The following is a 17,413-nucleotide window of genomic DNA, read 5'->3' as shown; positions in this document are numbered from 1 at the left end:
CAGGCACGGAGGGTGGGGATGTGATGAGCAGCTCTTCTGGGTCCGAGGGCCTAAGGGCAGGGGGGAAGATGAGAACTGGAGACCTGTCCCCTGCACCTGTGTGTGTCCAGAGCCCTCAGAGGCGCTGTGAGCCTGGCTATCGGGCACAAGGAGAGAGATCCCTCTGGCTCAGGCCGGGCTGGGGTTCCAGCAGCAAGGCCCATGGGCAGAATCCGCCCCTGCCTGGGCAAAGATAGGGCTATGGCCATGGAGGGTCTTCTCCTGCCCAGTTGTACCCAATGCAAGTCTCCACGGGTGCTGAGGGGAAGTGGAAGAGAGAGGATAAGGGTCATGGGAGGCAGCCCCCTGACTCTGGTTGGGGCTATTTCTCCGGTGCCTAGAGCACCCCCACCCTGGCCTCTCCTTCTCTAGGAGGACTAGACCTTCATTAAGATGGTCCCAGGGTTCCCAGCCCCACTCAATCAAAGGCCATCTTTGAGAATTTCCTCCAGATCAGGGAACCTCCGCGCCATATTAACTCAATATGTTTTTCCTCAACTCCCTTTGAACTTAAATACATTTACTTAAAAGGAAACCTTATCGCTTTACCATCCCAAGGAATGAGATCCATGAAATTAGTGGTTGGATCTCCTATTTGGGGTTTTCCTAATCCTTATGAAAATAAAGGTGTAAGTATTAAACTGTGAAACAGCGCTCCTCCCAAGGTCAGCTCTTGCGTATCTGGACCTCACTTTTGGGAGCATGCCAGGAGGTGATGACTGCAGTGACAGGGACAGGTGCCTGGGAGGGGAGGCAGGAGGGACCCCAGACCCAGTGCCAGGCTGGGGAGGGGAAAGAGGAACAGAGAGGAGCACCTAGCACCACGTGGCGTTGCCGTTGTTCTGCCAATAGATGTCAAGGAAGTGCGGTGGGAGGGGATGAGGCCAACCTAATAGACAGTGGGGCCAAATCTAGCCTCTACCTCTCACTGTGGCTTTGGGCGTGTCACTGGCCTTCTCGAATCTCGGCAGCCCCATCTCTGAAATGAGGCCACAATGATACCCCCCCAATAGGGTGTTGCTGGCCATGATGATGGCGGTCAGTCAGGCCTTGGGAAGCCATGGAACTCTGTCTGTGGAAGGCATTCTTTCCTTAATTTTGGTGGGAGGTGCTGGGTCCTGGGTCCTCAAAGGCTCTGTCCCCCAGATCTACATGCTTCAACCACAGCCAAGGAGAGGTGTGTGTGTGTGTGTGTGTGTGTGTGTGTGTGTGTGTGTGTTGATGTTGGGTGAGGGGTGGCTTTTCCTGAAATGTGGCTGAAAGTCTTCTTTCCTCCTGTGGCTGAGCAGGGGGTGACTGGGGCCTGGCAGTGGGCCTAATGCACAGTGGATATGTGGAGGAAGGGGGCCAAGGAGACGTGGCAACTGGATGGAACCTGGCTGGGTCCCAGAATCCCCAGCCTCCTCCTCTTTGCCCCATTTGGCCCAGCGAGTCAGCCCCTGTGTGGGGGTGCATTTGTCTGCTGCAGTACCGGACACCCCTGGACCTAGGCTATACTTGGGGTGTGTGGCTATGAGAAGGGTGGATGGTGGGGCTGGGGGTACGCTGGGGAGATTGCATTTGTCTCCCAGTGGGGAGACACCTGGCACCTGGTGTGGGTGGCACTCTGGAACCGCTGTCTCCTGCTGGGCTGTGGAAATGCAACTTTGAGGCTGGAGGGTGGGAGACAGCAGAGCTGGGCCTGGTGAGGCCAGGGGCTCAGGGATGGTGGGCATATGGGAAAAGGATTCAGAAATCTGCGTGGGGACCTCAACCCCCGGCCTTCTCTTTTTTTTCTGCTTCTGTACTGTCCTTTGTCCCCTGTGCATCCCTTAAAGGCCGTGAACTTGTGTGTGTGTGTGTGTGTGTGTGTGTGTGTGTGTGTGTGTGTGTGTGTTGGGAGGGGAGACTGAAGAAAGGGAGAGCAGGGGGAGGGGAGGGTGCCAGGGGGAGGGCTTGAGCTGTTCTGTCTGCTTTCTTTCTCCTTTGAGTATGTCCCAAATCCATCTCTCTCTCACTGTCCTCTCTGTGCCCAGCCTCCCCTGTCTGTCCACCTGTCTGTCTCTGGGGAAGGAGGGAAAAGGGAGGGGGTCCCATGCCCCAGACCCTGGGGCTCCATCTCGCCGTCATTGCTCCTTCCCCCAGTATCCTAGTCCTGGCCTCTTTCCAACCCAACCCCCAGCCTTTAGGACAAGTGTGTCCTGGACATGCTAGTCTGAGGGAGGAGGCTAGGGTCCTCCCCTCACCGACCCGGCGGCCGCCCCCCCCTTAGAGGCTGCTCATAAAAAGAAGACTCCACAGACTCCTTTCCATATCTTTCAGGAACCATCTAAAGGAAGCACCCCTTCCCTCACCTGTTCACCCCCGCAGTAGGAAGGAGGAAGGGGATGCATGGTTAGAGATGTCCAGGACCCCTGCTTCCAACCCCTCCTTGGCCTCAAAAAACAGTACCTCACCTGCAGTCATTACCCTTTCAAACCCAGCCGAAGAAGAGCAGGAAGCCAGACCCTGCCCTTGCCCCCCAACTTCCTTGGAGCCCTCCCCCTGCTGCCTCTTCGGTCCCCTAGTTGGGGGGGGGGCAGTCCCGGTCTGATCTCAGACCGGTGCCTCTTGCCCCGCCTCAGGCCTGTCCGTCCCCGCAGCGACCCCCGGTGAGGGCTGGGCGGCCCCAGGCCGGGCGCCCCGTGACCCCCCGCCGCGCCCCCTCTCCCCTCTCGCAGATCCGGAGCGGAGCAGCCCCCCCATGCTGTCTGCTGATGATGCCGAGTACCCGCGGGAGTACCGGACCCTGGGGGGCGGGGGCGGCGCGGGCGGCGGGGGCCGGCGCTTCTCCAACGTGGGGCTGGTGCACACGTCCGAGCGGCGGCACACGGTGATTGCCGCCCAGAGCCTGGAGGCGCTCAGCGGGCTCCAGAAGGCGGACGCCGACCGCAAGCGCGATGCCTTCATGGACCACCTGAAGAACAAGTACCCCCAGCACGCCCTGGCCTTGCGGGGTCAGCAGGACAGGATGAGAGAGCAGGTGAGTGGGGGCTGGCTGTGGACTGGGGAGGGGTCTGACCCCGTGCTCCCCTGCCCTCGAGCTCTGATTCTGTGGGGCAACTGAGGAGAGAGCTGGAAAGGGGGGGGAGGGGAGTCAGGGAGTCGCCCTGGTTGGTCTTTTCTGGAGCCTGGGGAGGAAGGGGATGGGGGCTCGGTGTCCAGACTTCTGTCTGCAGTCCTGGAGTTGGGAGCGCGGGTGGAGCAGAGAGCCAGAGCGGAGGCTGGACTGGGCTGATGGGCAGGAAGGTCGTCTTGGAGGCCAAAGCAGTGGTGGGGAGGAAGGGGGGGGGACAGTCTTGGGGACTGACTGTTCTGGGCCTGGAGTTCCGTCCCGCCTGGAGTTGGGACTCCTGGGGTGGCTCCTCTGTGACATGGCCCCTTGGGAGCCTCAGTAAGCTGGATCTGCTGTGCCCCCAGCCCCTGTAACAGCAGAAGCCAGAACTCCTGGGGCCTTTTACCTCCTCCCTACCTGCCCCCACCTGCCCCACAAAAGACTCGCTGTGTGACTTTGAGCTAGAGGGTGCCTCGGTTTCTCTTCTGCCATCAGAAAGGCTTACAGAGGAGTCAGGGTGCCTGCTTCTGGACCAGGGCCTGCCTCTTTCTATCTGGGATGGGAAGCTTCCCTTGTAAACCTCTCCCAGATCCTTGGGTTCCTGGATGCACCTCTCCATCCAAGTATGACTTTCTTGTCTGTAGGAAAGTTCTTTCTTGGGACAAGCCTTCTGCTTCCAGTCCCGCATTGGCGGGATACCTTGATGGCCACGGAGACCCAGGCCTTGTCCACTCCAGGAGAAGCGGAGGAGGGGAGGGTGGGACATCCCATCCACAGATTTCAGTCAGGCCTGGGGGGGGGGTCCCTGCTCCCACACCTGTCTTGCTCTGTCCCCCTTTCCAGGAGATGCTGGGTGTGGTTGGGAAAGGGGAAGAGTGTCCCCACTCCTATTGTCACAGCAGGCAACGAGGACACATTGGTGCACCTGCCCCCTGATGTCACCTCCAGTTCTGTCTTGCTTTTGCTTTTTCTCAGCTTCAGAGTCCCCCTGGGAGCAGAGTTCTGATTGGAATAAGGGAGACTTGCGGATGGAGATCTGGCCCTCACCCTCAGGGAGCCCCTCTCCGTGGGGTCCTTCCACGTGCTCTGGCTTGGGAGGAGGTGACAGGGGCATTTGTGATCCGGAGGGGGTGAAAGGATGGTTACACTTAAGTAGGAGGGGCACAGTCAGTTGGGAAGGGGGTTTAGAGAAGGGGACAGCAAGTAGGCAGGCCTGGTCAGGAAAGGCTTCCTGGAGGAAGAGGTACCTAAACTAGGCTTAGAAGGATGAAAAGGGTCTGAATGGGCATCAAGGAAGAGAATGGTGTTTTAGAAGCTGGGATGATGGGAGGTGAGCATGGTCCTGAGTCAGGTTGGGGACGGGTACAGCGGCCCACCTGGCTGGTGCTGAAGGCTCAGGGCGGGAGGCAGAGGGAGATGTGGGGGCAAACTGGAGAAGTGGGGCCAGATGGTGGTGGCTAGGAGGGCTGTGGTTGTTTCCGGATGGTGGGCAAAGGGGGGCTGGAGGCAGGGGAAAGCGAGGAGGAAGAGTGTGTTAGGGAGGACGAAGGGAAAGGGATGCAGAATTGGAGGGAAGACTGAGCAAGGCTTGTTTGCTGCTTGGACCCAGGAGCTGAAGACAGAAAAGCTGGGTAGCAGGAAGATGTTTGTGCCTTGGGAAGAAATAAGAGGGTAGGAGGGAAATGTCTGGAGGATAGGAGACAGGACTTGGGAGGTGAGTTTGCGGAGCAGGGAGAGCATTCACAAGGATGCCCACTAGGCACACCGTAGGTACCGTCCAGGACTCTAAGGGACAGCAGCATCAGGAGGAGGTGGAGCATGCTGATCGAGGCAGGATGGCAGTGGGACCCAGGGCATAAGCGTGGCCACCAGGGCAGCATGGAGTCTGAGAGGGGCGAGGGCCATGACAGTGGGAAGGAGGAGCCAGGAACGTTCTCTCCATCATGAGGAAGAGGAGAAAGGCCCCCCAGGAGGACCACCTGCCCTTCAGAAGTCAGTGGGGGGTGAGGGGGAGAGAGAGAAACAGCCATCAGGACTGGCTGGGATCTGTGGGTGCAGAGGGTATCCCTTGGCTCTCGTGGTGTGGCGAGGTAATGGCCGGTTTCAGGGTTTGTGGACATTGGAGGTGGCGAGAGAGCACGACCTGGGGTGCAAGATGGGTCTGGGGGTTCAGCCATAGAAAGATGAAGACAGCGGGGGTGACAGCCTCAAGGGGCAGCGGGCCTGAGAGGGCTGGTGTGGGTATGTTGGAGGGCCTCAGGCGTGTCTGGCACGCTTGCCAGCAAACACTTAGTAGAGGAGTCAAAGCACAGCAACTCGCTCACAAATTCATTCCTTTGTTCACTCACTCACTCATTCCCTCCGGTAGAATGTGAATGGGTCGGACCTACAGTCGGGTCCCTGGCGGGGGAGGGCCCGGCGCCTAAGGGTGGTGGCTGCTGGGTGAACGGCAGTAGAATGAATGAAGAGGAATGAATTTGGGGATGCCGAGGGGGGAGAGCGCTGTGGGGAAAAGGTCCTGGGGGAATCAGGAGGTGATGGGTTTCAAAGCTCAGGTGTGGTGTGGCCCAGGGCTGGGAGATGGCAGAGAAGAAGGTGGTGCTGTCAGCGCAGAGGCACATGGGGGTGAGGACCCCTGCGGAATGGTTCCCCATCTCTGTGAGGTAGGAAGTGACATCTTCAGTGCGGAGGGAATAAGGAGCGGGAGGCGTGGACAGGTGAGGAACGGCTCCCTGGCAGAGTATACAGTCAAGACAAAGTATCTGATGGAGGAGGCCTTCCCCTGGGCTCAGGAAGCCCCCATTCGGACAGAAGAGAAACATCCAGAAACAGACCAGGGGCTCTAGTTAGAGACCCAGACTCGGGAAGGGACTAGCCAGTGTCACAGGTCCCTCTGGGCTGTGAGCTCTGTGCCAAAGCTTGTCCCAGGAACGTCCCTCCCCGCCCCGTCACAGTCCTCCAGCGGCTCCTGCCCGCTCCCCCTAATGGGGTGTCCCCCCCTTCGCACACACAGGTTGGCGGCTGGACCGTGGACCCCGTGTGCCTCCTCAGCTCCCTCTGCTCCCACCTCCATGGCGACTCCGCCCCCTCCGGGGCTGGCCAGCCGGCCCAGGTGAGTCACCCACCGCTCCCATGCCCCCCAAACCCCTGGCGGAGTTTGGCTTTGAGGAAGACTTTTTTTTTTGGAGGGGGGATATCTAGAATTTTAATTTTGCATCCCTTTCTTTTATGTTGGAGCCCCTGTGGAGTCAGGAGACCCCCATGCCCTGTACTCTCCCTGACTGTCTACTTCCTACCGCTACCTCCCCAAAGGCTTGGCTTTGGGGAAGGAATTTTTTGAGGGGGAATACTCAGGTTTTGAAAAAAAAAATTTGGATTCTTTTCTCCTTTAAACAGGAGTACCTACCCCACCCTCATCCCATCGGTTTTCAGGAGACTTTTATGCTTTGTTCTCCAATCCCACCCCCACCGCAGACCACCTCACTCCCATATACCCCCGCACCCCACACTACCTTTCCATCTCTGAGTGGACCCAGCCTTCCCCTGAGGTCTTACCACTAGGAAGTTCTTCACAATGTCTATCACCCTTCTTAGTATGTTCAAGGCTTAGTTCCCATTTTTTAAGAGGCCTTTGGCATCTAGCCATTTGTTCTGAATTTGTTCCCTGATTCCTCATCAAGCCTCAGTTTCCCCTGATGGGAAAACGGATCTCAGCTTAGACAGGGGCACACTTAGGCAGGGCTTGGGCTCCCAGCTCAGGCCTGGACATTGCCATGGGAGGAAAATAGCCATCTGGGGCCCCAACAGGGAGGAAGGCCCAAGGAATCAGAGTTGCAGCCGGGGAGGGGGCACACCCTCAGGGGGGCCTTGGCTTGGGGGCATTTAGCTGTAGGAGGCAGAGGAGACATAGAAACGTAGACACAGGAATCCAAGGGGGAGTGGGGGTACCGACTTCACTTCCTCACACACCCTGCTGCCCCTAGGGACAGGCAGCAAGGCTTGACTTTTTCAAGGAGAATTAGAAGGAAAGACGTGACAGCCGAGGAGAGGACAAGGCTCCAGAGCACGGACGGAGGGTTTAGCGGAGTGTAACTCAAGTCTGGCAACAGATTGGCATGCTTGGCATCCCCCACGGGGCATTCTGCCCACTTCCCTTCCTGGCTTTCAGCCCCATCTTGACTGAACTTTGGGGAACAAAGATGTGTCTGCCCCCTGAGGCTGGATGACAAATGGGACAGACTTGTCCTGAGTGGCCAAGTGCACGTGGAGACCAAACCAGGGCTGGGACAGGAATGGTGATGGGGCCGCGGACAGGTGTGGTGGGTCTGGGGCAGGCGGAGGCCCTCTCCAGATGACGTCTTGGCACTAGTTATGGTTGGGGTGACAGAGAGGCTTGAGGATGAGCTTGGTGAGCTCAGGTCATGGGGCTCTAGGCCCATCTGTATGTGGGATTTGCTCTGTTGGTGAAATTCCATCCGAGTTTGAGGAGACCCTGACCCCAGGGCTTTGTGATTACAGAGGAAAGCAGCCATTCATAGGATCTTGTCATCACTGGCTGCTTGCTGCTTATCGCACTTCTCCATGGCTGAGTCTGAGGCTCCTTTAGGGCAAGTGCAGGATCAGAGAGGGTCAGCCAATGCCAGAGTTGCACAGCAGAGCAGGATGAGAGGCCATGAGGGAAGCTCAGGCATCCTAGGCCCTGCAGACTTGTCTGGGAATTGAGTCACAGGAGAGCTGAGGAGGGCAGCGGTGCCCCCTGAGACCCTGATGGGGAGAGGCCATGATCTCAGAGGGTGACAGGTCGGGAGACAGGACACCCTCCTCCCTCCAACCTTAGGCCAGACCGTTGGGAGTGCGAGGCTGAAGAGGACCCCGGGAGAGGGCCAGAGGCTAGACTCCAAGCCGCAGCCCCTCCCCCGCTTCCACTAGGCTGCCTAACCTCCCTCCCTCCTTCTGCAACCCGAGTCCCGGGCGGCGGGCCGGCGTATCGGGTGACCGCGGCGACGCAGCCACCAGCCTCCGCAGATCCACGGCGGGGCTGCGCCGGCGGGGCCGCGCCGGGGGAGGGGGCCGGAGAGAGGATGTTCTCGGCGGCGCGCCGCGCAGCGCCAGGTGGAGTCGCGGTTACCGGGGCGACCGGGGCCCGGGCCGGCTCGGCGGCGGCGGCTCTCGCACTGCAGCAAAGGGCACCCGGCGGCGGGGGCTGCGGGAGGAGCGGCTGCGGGGGGGCCGGGGCCGCCGCCTGGGGTTCCGCGGGCGGCGGGGCACGGAGATGGGGGCCAGCTCCGCGGCTCCGAGGGGCGGTCGGGGGGTGGGAGGCGCGCATGCCGTTGAGGTTCTCGGTCCCCGAGAAACGCCCCCTCCCCTCCCCCACCGCGTTCGCCGCCTTCCGCCTGGGCCGGCCCCCCTAAATGCGGCTGCGCCCCCTCCCCCAATCTCGGAAAGTCATGACCTTCCTGGGGTGCGCCCTTGCCCCCGGCGCCGCGCAGGTCCCGCAGCGCCACCCCCCGCCCCGTTCTCTGCATCGGGGAGGGGTAGGAGGTGAGAGTGTCGCTGGACACCCCTGGGGGGAGGGTCGTGCATGTGCGTCCTGGTGGAAGGCTGGCCACGCGGGGGGCACGTTAGGTAGCCCCAGCCTGGGGGACGGCTGTTTACGTGGACGCGTGTTCACAGGAGTTGAGAGGTGGGTGTGTGCTCCGGTGCACGCGGACCGGGGGATTCAGGAGCCGGAGGTGTGACCCATTTGGTTGTCCTCCCTCCCTGGAGGATGCGTCGTCGGGGCTCGAGGTCAAGGAGGGGTCACGCCGCTCACCTAGCCTATCGGGGACATCTGTCCGAGGAGGGGAGAGACCTCCGCTGGCTGCGCCCGGATTCGGGGGGCACGGCCCCGCCCCTCCCAGGGCTCCGCGGGGAGAAAAGGATCAGCTGCAGGGGGAGGGAAGAACCCCACGGAGGGCGCTTAGGGTGGGGAAGGGCGGGGGTTAACTCCTCAGCCCCTGAGGGAAGAAGCTATTTCCTTTTCTCACCAGGGAGTTTGAGGACTCCCTGGCCTTGCTTTCTTGGGTCTCCGGGAAGCTCCCCCTCCCTCATTTCTGAAAGCCTCATTTCTGAAAGCCTTAGAGAGTGGTTGGCTTCCCAATGGAATCCTTTAGAACACCTCTCATTTTGCCCCCTGCTCCTGTAAGAGTCTTTCCTCCAAGTGATTACCCTTGGCAAGGGTTCTCCCACTCAACCCTTTTTTCCACCTTCTCACAGTCCTGGGGGAGGGTGTTGGAAGTGTTTGCTGGGGGTGAGGGGCCAGACCTCTCTTGGGCCCTTCCTGCCCTTTGCCCTCCTTCCAGGGGGTTTCTGGTGCTGGGAAACTCCCAGGGAAAAGGCCCAGAAGGCTGAGTGGCGCTGGGTGCCAGGAGATGGCGGGAGCGGTGCCAGACAGGAGTACTCAGACACATCCCCCTCCTCCTATGGCCTCGTCCTATTTTCTTTGCATTCATTCATGGTCAAATATTTGTGGAGGGCCTACTACATACCCAGGCGTTTTGTTAGGTACACAGGAGGAACAGACAACCAGGGAAAGGGTGAGGAGGTCGGATGGGGAGAACCTCATCTTAGCAAACCGGGAGGAGCCCTCTGCTCTCAGTGACCCAAGGCTGTCCCTTGGGTTTAACACCCTGGAAAGAGACAGAGACAGAGGACGGAAGGCATTCCTAATGACTTCTCCCCGCTGTTGTCTCCCCCTCTCCCCCAAGGACACGGAGTTGCCAGGAGACTATGTGTCTTATTCCTGGTGGGGCTAACATAAAAGAGAATCTTTCCTCCCGCCTTCCAGAGAGGCCGGAGGGGCTAGGCTCTACTCAGGGCGCTCTTCTGGCCAGAGCCCGAAGTCTCAGAAGTCTGATCTTAGCCTCAGCCCAAGTTTGCCAAGCACAAACGAGCAACTCTTCCACTGTTACCCTCTAGGGGGATTTGCCTGGCTTTCCTGTGGCACTGAGGCTACGCAGGCCTCTCCCCTGTCCCCAGCTAGTGACCCCTCCCTTCCGGGGCTTACCGCCCCGTGGACGTGCCCAGCCTCGGGGGTCTGAGGCAGGCCCAAGCTCAGGGCACAGCTAGTGTGGCTGTGGCCAGGCCCCAGAGGCCCAAGGTGGCTTCAGCCTTCTGCATATCCTGAGTCGGATGTGTTGACATTGGGGGCTGGGTGGGGGTGGGGGATCTTCCGCCTTTTGAATCAGGAGTTAAACCTCATGCCTGATGTCTGGGGTATCATGGGAGAGTTGCTGTCGCGGAGGTGGCCAGAGGGACTATGACCTGGCTAGTGGGGGGAAGGAGGGATGAGTCTTTCTCTCTGTGTGCATACCGTGTGGGTACTGTTTTGTGTGTGCCTGCGGCTGGGGTGTGTGTGTGTGTGTGTGTGTACATATGAGCGAATGGTATCCACGTCTGTGTGTTTCTGTGACTTTGTGGGGACTGGGGTGTGTGTGAGTGGTACTTGCATTCCTGCAAGAGGAGTGGAGTGTACGTGAGCCAGTGAGGGTCTGGGGGGGCTGTGTGTGCATGAGCCACGCTGGGCTCTGTATGAACATCTCTGTCTCTGGGTTTCCGGGGTTGTTTCCGACCATGGAGGGCTTCTCTTCCAGGTCTTGTGTCCCTTTGTGAGTGTGTTTTTGTTGCTCTGGGTGGTATCTCCGGCGATGTCCTTATCTGAGGCTGAGAGTCTGTGCTCGGCTCAGCGTGGGGCCTGTGCATTCCGGCCCTGTGGGTGGCCTGAGTGTGCACCGCATAATGGTGGTGGAAGGTGAGGGACGGCGGCCTTCTCTGCAGAGCCGTCCATCACTGCCGGGGCTGCAGACACGGCTCTCATCATAAATGTTCCTGTGCCCTCTGCCTGGCTCTGTCTGCCCCTGGCGTGTCCACTCCCTCTGCTACCTCTCCCCTGCCCAAGGCCACAGGCAGCTGTGGCTAGGGCCTGCTACTCCAGCCTCTTGCCTCCCCTCCCCTCGGCACCTGTGGGCATCCCCTGGCACCCAGGGGGGTGGCATGTGTCCATCGATTGTTCTAGGCCTTGGCTGGGGCGCAGACATTGCTGTCCCCTTCCCTTGCCTGACATGTGACTATCTTTTGTCTCTTAGAGCCAATGCTGGGGTGGGGGTGGGCGTGGAGAGGTGGGAATTGTAGCTCAGATGGGGTTGGCCCTAGTGAGTGAACCTCTTCATCCCAACCCAAGCCTGGCATCACCCCCACCCTAAAGGTCTAACTCCGGTAAAGCCTCCATCCCAGCAGGGCCCCTTGGCTCAGCCCCCTGGCCGGCTCCTCTGCCGTGAAAGCCTTCAGGCGGCACAGGGTACCCCTCTGTGATGTCCCTCCCCTCGCAGGAACCCTCAGTGTCCCTCTTCTCTGCCAGTGGCTCTGAGGCCTGGGAATTTTGTCTGCTTGTGCCAGGCACCCCAGTGCCAGGCCATCTGCGGCCTCTGTCTTCCTGCTGAGGCTGGCACTGGTCAGCAGGGTGCCCTCAGCTTTGCCAAGAACCAGCCTGGCCTCTGGGCCTCCTTCCTCGTCCTTAGCCATCTGCAAGGGCCTTCTGGTCTCTAGGGAAGACAGGGTGACCCTAGGTTAGTGTGAATGAGGAGGAACCTGAGGTCCCCTACTCTAGGGGTACAAGGAGTCTCCCTAACTATCTGGCTCTAGGACATTGCCCACACACCCAGTCTCTACAACACCCCCCCCCAGCCCGCTTGCTTCCCATGGCTCCCCATTCATTGCCCAGTACTGTGAAGTGACTGGTACCTGTCCACTTGGCTCTGTTCATTCTGGGCCATTGTGGTACACAGGCCTCCCTGCCCTGGCCTTGGCTGCCAGCCTCCCTCTTCCACCCCCTCCCACATCAACCCCCCTGGACTCCAGTTCTGACCCCACTGTGCTTGATTCAGATGCTTTCTGCCTGTCCGCCTCATTAAGTCTACATCGAAGCCCACCCAGCTGGCCCCAGCCCCCCTTTGCGCCCCAATCTGCTACTTTCCCAGACCTGGCACCCCAGCCAGACGGGACTAGCGACTATTCCCTCAACACGCTCTCTGCCTGCCTGCCCCTGGGCACTCGCCCATACTGACCCTCTGCTCAGCACGCCTTTCCTCCCAATCTCCAGCTGCTCATTTTTCAAGCCCAGCTCAAATGTCACCTCTTCCAGGAAGTTTCCCCGGGTCCGTCACAACCAGACGCCACTTCTCTGACCCCGCAGCTCCACTTCATCTATGCCAGTGTCTCGTGGGTTCCCTATATCATGGTCTTCGGCACCTTTCCTACCTGTGATTCTCTGAGTTACCGTGACTAGAATGCGTGGCTTGTGAACATCTGCAATGGCTCTCCCTTGTCCCCGCCAGTGAGCCTGGAGCCTGCCCAGGGCTGGCCTGCGTCTCAGTGGAGGACAGGATGTACCAGGAGCGGCTTTCTTGTTGTTCCTGGGAGGGCAGAGGGCCCTCGTCCCAGGGCTGAGTGCTGAGCTCAGAGGGTCTCTAACCCACCTCCGCCCCTGCTCTCCCCTCCCAGCCCCCCACGTAACCATGTCTTCTCTTATTTCCATCAGCAGCCAAACTACTGGAGTTTCAAGGTCAGTGCGTGTGTTTCTGCTTCCGTGACAGCTGCATGTGCCCTCCTGCCCCCGGCCCTCCCTGCACATGCTTTGCACAGGGGTGTGCGTCTGCACGGGACCTTCTGGTGTGGGCGGCGGGCTTGGGGGCTGCAGGCTGTGGCTGCTGCTTGGAGAGAGTCTGGGCTCGCCTGCCAGGGGCTCGTGGATCCAGAGTGGGAGTTTGGGCCACCCCTTCTGGGGATCTGGGCAGGGGGTACATAGGCTTTCCCACGCTGGGAGGGGCATTCTGGAAAGAGGGAGGCTGCCTGACATTTACCCCCACCTGAGACAGTGCTGGCTCGGAGGCAAGGGACCTGAATCCCGTGATCTGGTTGAGGACCCTCTTCTCTGAACTCAGACTTCATCTGCCACGGAGGTCTTGTGACCGTGATGGGCCCCTCATCCCTTTCTTACTCAGCACGGGGTGGGGGGAAGCTGGTCAGTGCCTGGCAAGAGACTCACAGCCCTGCACTCCAAAGCCGTTGCCCAAGTTGGGGGCTAAGCTCAGGGATGAGCGCCTTCTTGCCTCCCCTGGCCAGTTTGGACTAGCCACAGCTGGAGAGCTCTCTGCCCTCTCCAAGGGCATCCTGCTGAGTCCTGGGGGAGCACCGTCAGGGGCCTCCTCCACCGTCTCTGGCCCCCGGGCCCTAGAACCGAGCCAATTCAGGCTGCCGCTTGTGTCCCAGAGTCTTTGGCCCTCCGACTCCCAGGCATTGTGACCGGGGGTGGGGGTGGGGTGGGAGGCATCCGTCCCTATCGCCCCAGGTGTCATCTTGCTCCAGGTGTCATATCTGCGAGCACGCTCCCAGAGAGAAGTCCTTGCATCAGAGAAATCACAGAATCATAGACTCATGATGTCAGGCACACAACCTTTTTGGAGGAAGCAGTAGAATGTAATGGTTCAGTGCATGGGCCTGAGAGCCTGGTGGTGAACTCCAGTCCGCTACTAACTAGCTGGGGGACCTGGGGCAAATTGCACAAGTCCGTGGGCCTCAGTTTCTCCTCTGTTAAGTGGAACAACAATATCTGCATCATAGAGTTGTTGTAAAGATAGAAGAGAGATACTGCACGTCCTGGCTCACGACAAGCCTTACCTGGTAGCTTACCTCAGTAGCTGTCAGAGTCCCAGCCACTGACTTGATTCCCAAATCAGAATCACCTTGGGAACTTGTCAGAAATCTTGAACCTCAGGCCCCAACCCCCAGAGATTTGGATTCAGTGAATGTGGGGTCCTGGAAAGAATGTTTTTAAAAGCTCCCAAGTGATTCTGTCCCATGCTATGGACAGCCTTTGGGAACCTCAGATCCTCGCCTGACTGTCCCCACTCAAGGTTCCCTCTGCCTGATCTCTGGCCACGAGTCATGGGCTCCTTGCTGGAATACCCCTGGGGCCAGGAGTGCCCTACTTCCCACAGCAGCCCCCTCCTAGCTTTGGAGAGCTCTGCTTGAATTACCGTTTTAGTCCCTTGCCATCTCCCTCACAGACAGGAAGTCCTGGATGTCTCACTTTTTTCTGCCCTGTTGACTCAACCCAGCACTGGAGAGAAGTGCTAATGGGCTTTCTCTCTTCTCAAGAGGGTTTTCTACAAAGGCTGTGAGAATGGCAAGGTGTGCAGAGGGCCAGGATGGAGAGCGAAACCAGCAGGTCAGGGAATGTGGACGTCTCTTCTCCCCGGGGTGGCCTGGACAGGGTCTTGCCTTCTCTGCAGTCAGCAGCCCCTAGGATCCCTGCCCCCACACCATTGTGGCCCCTGTTCCTGCACCTCACTTGTGTCCCCCAGTACGGTGGCCACCCCCTTCATTCTCAGCTAGCTGCCTCATTCTGCCAGAATTCTGTGCCCCTCACCCACATCAGCCTGGCAACCACTGGCCTTCCGGTTGCCTGGCAACCTCATTGACCACCGCACCAGACCTGCTTCCCCACACCGCTCCGGGGCTGAAGGTGAGAGGCTGGTGCTGGTGATCAGCCTAGAGCTCAGCCACAGGGTCCAAAGTCTGGGCACAGGCATCCCCCATGTGGGCCTCATTCCTACGCCGTCTCCCTCATCCCCAGACCCATACCCACTCACTGGTCAAGGCATTGCTCTGAGACTGGATGCCCCCTGAGGTCTCCGAATCTGGCCTTCCACACCCCCAAGCCTTCAAGACCACACTGGGGACAGCTGGGCACATCGCCCATTAGAGGAAGATGCTCTCTTGTTTCCAGAGTGCTAATCCAATTGGAACATTAAATTGAGCTAATATGAAGATGGAGATTAATTAGGGGTTAATCAGGATTTGGGGAAAGAGGGAGCTGAGGAGAATAAATGATTCCTTTATAGTGATACTTTCACTTTTTTTTAATTATAGAAGTGATATATTCTGATTGTGCAAAATTCACCCGGCAGAGAAATGTATAAAAGAGAAAGCTCTGTCTCAACCCCAACTTAACCAATGTTAATAATGGTTTTCAGTGATTTGTTGTTAAAAATAGGCAACTTGTTTTATAGAAAAGTACAATTGGGCAACATGATTTCTTTTCTTGGAAAAAAAAATAATCCATATATGTATCCATGGTACATAACATGGAAGGTACATAACACAGATCCTACTTATTATCTTCTCCCCTGAATAAAAGAGTTTCTGACAGCACCCAGGTTTAAGGGCAGGGGCTGGGGCAGGATGGCAGGAACTGTGGCCCTGAGTGACAGCCCCAGCTTTCAGCCAAAAGTAGGCTCTTCTATAACTGAAATCATGGCAACCCCTCCCTCAAGGAGAGATCGACTGAGCTGTCCCTGGGGCAGGGAACAGTTACTGGGCGACACCCTTCCCTAGCCCAAACCGGATACCAGCCCCAGCTATAGCTTCAGGGCAAGGGGCTGCCACGCTAGGTCCTGGGGGAGGCTGTTCCCAGAGGCCAGCCGGGCTGGCGGGCGGCCAGGCAGCATGTGCCTTGCAGGGAGGGGCTGAGGTCACGCACATGCGCTGTGTGTGCATGTGCATTGCCTGTAGTAGGCAGAGTCTGTATGAAACTAGCCTCGGGATGGTTCTCCCAAGCACCCTAAGTCAAGGACATTGTGCTCCTCTCCCAGCTACCTCCCAGAGCTGGGATCCTGGGGCCCCTGGTTCTCTTTGCTTCCTCCCTGGGCCCTGCTTCCTGCCCCCACCCAACCCTCTGAACTCCAGGAAGGATAAATTCGCCGCTCACAAACCCGCCGCTTAATTAATGTCTGGAACTAATGCCCCAATTTGCTCAACGATTCTGCTGCTCACCTCAGTGACAAATTTGTGTTGTTGTTGTTCTTTGGAAGCTTAAAATAGCAGGCGTGCCCTGGCTCCCGCTCAGATGGTTTCTTGTCTGGCTTCCCAGGGCGCCTGAGTCCTTTGCCCACTGCTTACCTGCTGGGTGTCCCAGGGAGGCCAAGGCCCTAAGGGGGTGGGGAACTCTCCTGTAGCCGCACAGCGAGTCAGGAATGCAGGAGACCCTTGTGTGTGTGTGTGTGTGCCTGTGTGTGTCACTGGCTGGCAGGGGCTCCCTGGGCCTGGATGGGGGAAATGCGCAGAGCAAAGGGGCTCATGTTCGATTCCTCTCATCCTGCCCTGCCCCTGCAGACCCGCAGCTCACGCCACACTCAGGGAGCCCAGCCCGGGCTGGCAGACCAGGCAGCCAAGCTGTCTTACGCCTCGGCTGAGTCGCTGGAGACCATGTCGGAGGCGGAGCTGCCCCTGGGCTTCAGTAGGATGAACCGCTTCCGACAGAGCCTCCCCCTCTCCCGTTCTGCCAGCCAGACCAAGCTGCGCTCGCCAGGTACTGCTCGCCCGGCCCACCCCCCTCCTGGCCGCTAGCTCCTCCCTCTGCTCTGCTCACCCTGGAACCCTCTTCACCCCCTTCACCGCTCCAGCTCTCCTCAACCAAACCCCTGGCTCCCTTCGCCACATTCCCACCTCCCTGCCCCTCAGTAGTCTCCTCCCTCGGGGCTTCTCCCTCCTCAGCTTCTCTCCCATCCCTCCCCTTCTTCACCAGCCCCTGCCCTATCCTTTTCTCTCCCAGCCTCCTCTCTCCTTCACCCCTTTCAGCAGCCCCCCTTTCCTTCATCCCCCTCTGTTCACCTCTCTCTCCCTCAGCAACGACTCCCTCTGTTTCTGCCATACCTGCTCCCGCCCCCAATTCCATTACCTCGTCCAGGCTCCTACCTGCCTGGGGTTGAGGCGCCGTGAGGGGACGGCAGCATGAGGAGCGCCTGGGTGCACCTGCACTCCGGGGCCGCGTCGGGCCTCAGACCCTGCCTCTGCGGGACCAGCGCGGCTCCCGAAGGCCCCCCTCGCTCTCCCGGCCGGCGTGGCGGTGGCGGTGGCGGCGGCGGCAGCGGCTGTGACAGCGAATGTGGCATGTCCTTCGCAGGGGTGCTGTTCCTGCAGTTCGGGGAGGAGACCCGGCGCGTGCACATCACGCACGAGGTCAGCAGCCTGGACACGCTGCACGCACTCATCGCGCACATGTTCCCGCAGAAGCTCACCATGGGCATGCTTAAGTCGCCCAACACCGCCATCCTCATCAAAGACGAGGCCCGCAACGTCTTCTACGAGCTGGAGGACGTCCGGTGGGCGTGGCCCCGGGGGAGGGGTGGGCTTCCCCAGGCTCCTCCTCTGAGGGGGCTCGACTCCGCGGGCCTTTCCCTCCCCAGCGCCCTCCTGACCCAACCT

The 17,413-nt window shown here is 59.2% G+C and overlaps 1 protein-coding gene across 14 annotated transcripts in view; it reads left to right on the top strand.

The window, feature by feature from the left end:
• The window catches only part of SRCIN1 (SRC kinase signaling inhibitor 1), a 62,612-nt gene that overhangs the window by 21,505 nt on the left and 23,694 nt on the right, over positions 1–17,413 (top strand). For 6 of the 14 annotated variants that reach the window (XR_004619589.1, XM_034640537.1, XM_034640540.1 and 3 more), the window contains 5 exons: positions 2,739–3,040; positions 6,126–6,224; positions 12,687–12,710; positions 16,322–16,517; positions 17,112–17,310. Coding sequence is in view for 13 of the 14 variants with exons in the window: in XM_034640537.1 (XP_034496428.1) it covers positions 2,739–3,040; positions 6,126–6,224; positions 12,687–12,710; positions 16,322–16,517; positions 17,112–17,310 (820 nt within the window). In the remaining variant the exon portion in view is untranslated. The remainder of the gene's footprint in view (positions 1–2,738; positions 3,041–6,125; positions 6,225–12,686; positions 12,711–16,321; positions 16,518–17,111; positions 17,311–17,413) is intronic. The other 8 variants (XM_034640549.1, XM_034640541.1, XM_034640548.1 and 5 more) reach the window with 6 other exon arrangements.

Source organism: Ailuropoda melanoleuca, chromosome 13 (assembly GCF_002007445.2).
Source record: "Ailuropoda melanoleuca isolate Jingjing chromosome 13, ASM200744v2, whole genome shotgun sequence".
In the NCBI taxonomy this organism is placed as follows: domain Eukaryota; kingdom Metazoa; phylum Chordata; class Mammalia; order Carnivora; family Ursidae; genus Ailuropoda; species Ailuropoda melanoleuca.
This window is presented reverse-complemented; position numbering and strand designations above follow the sequence as displayed.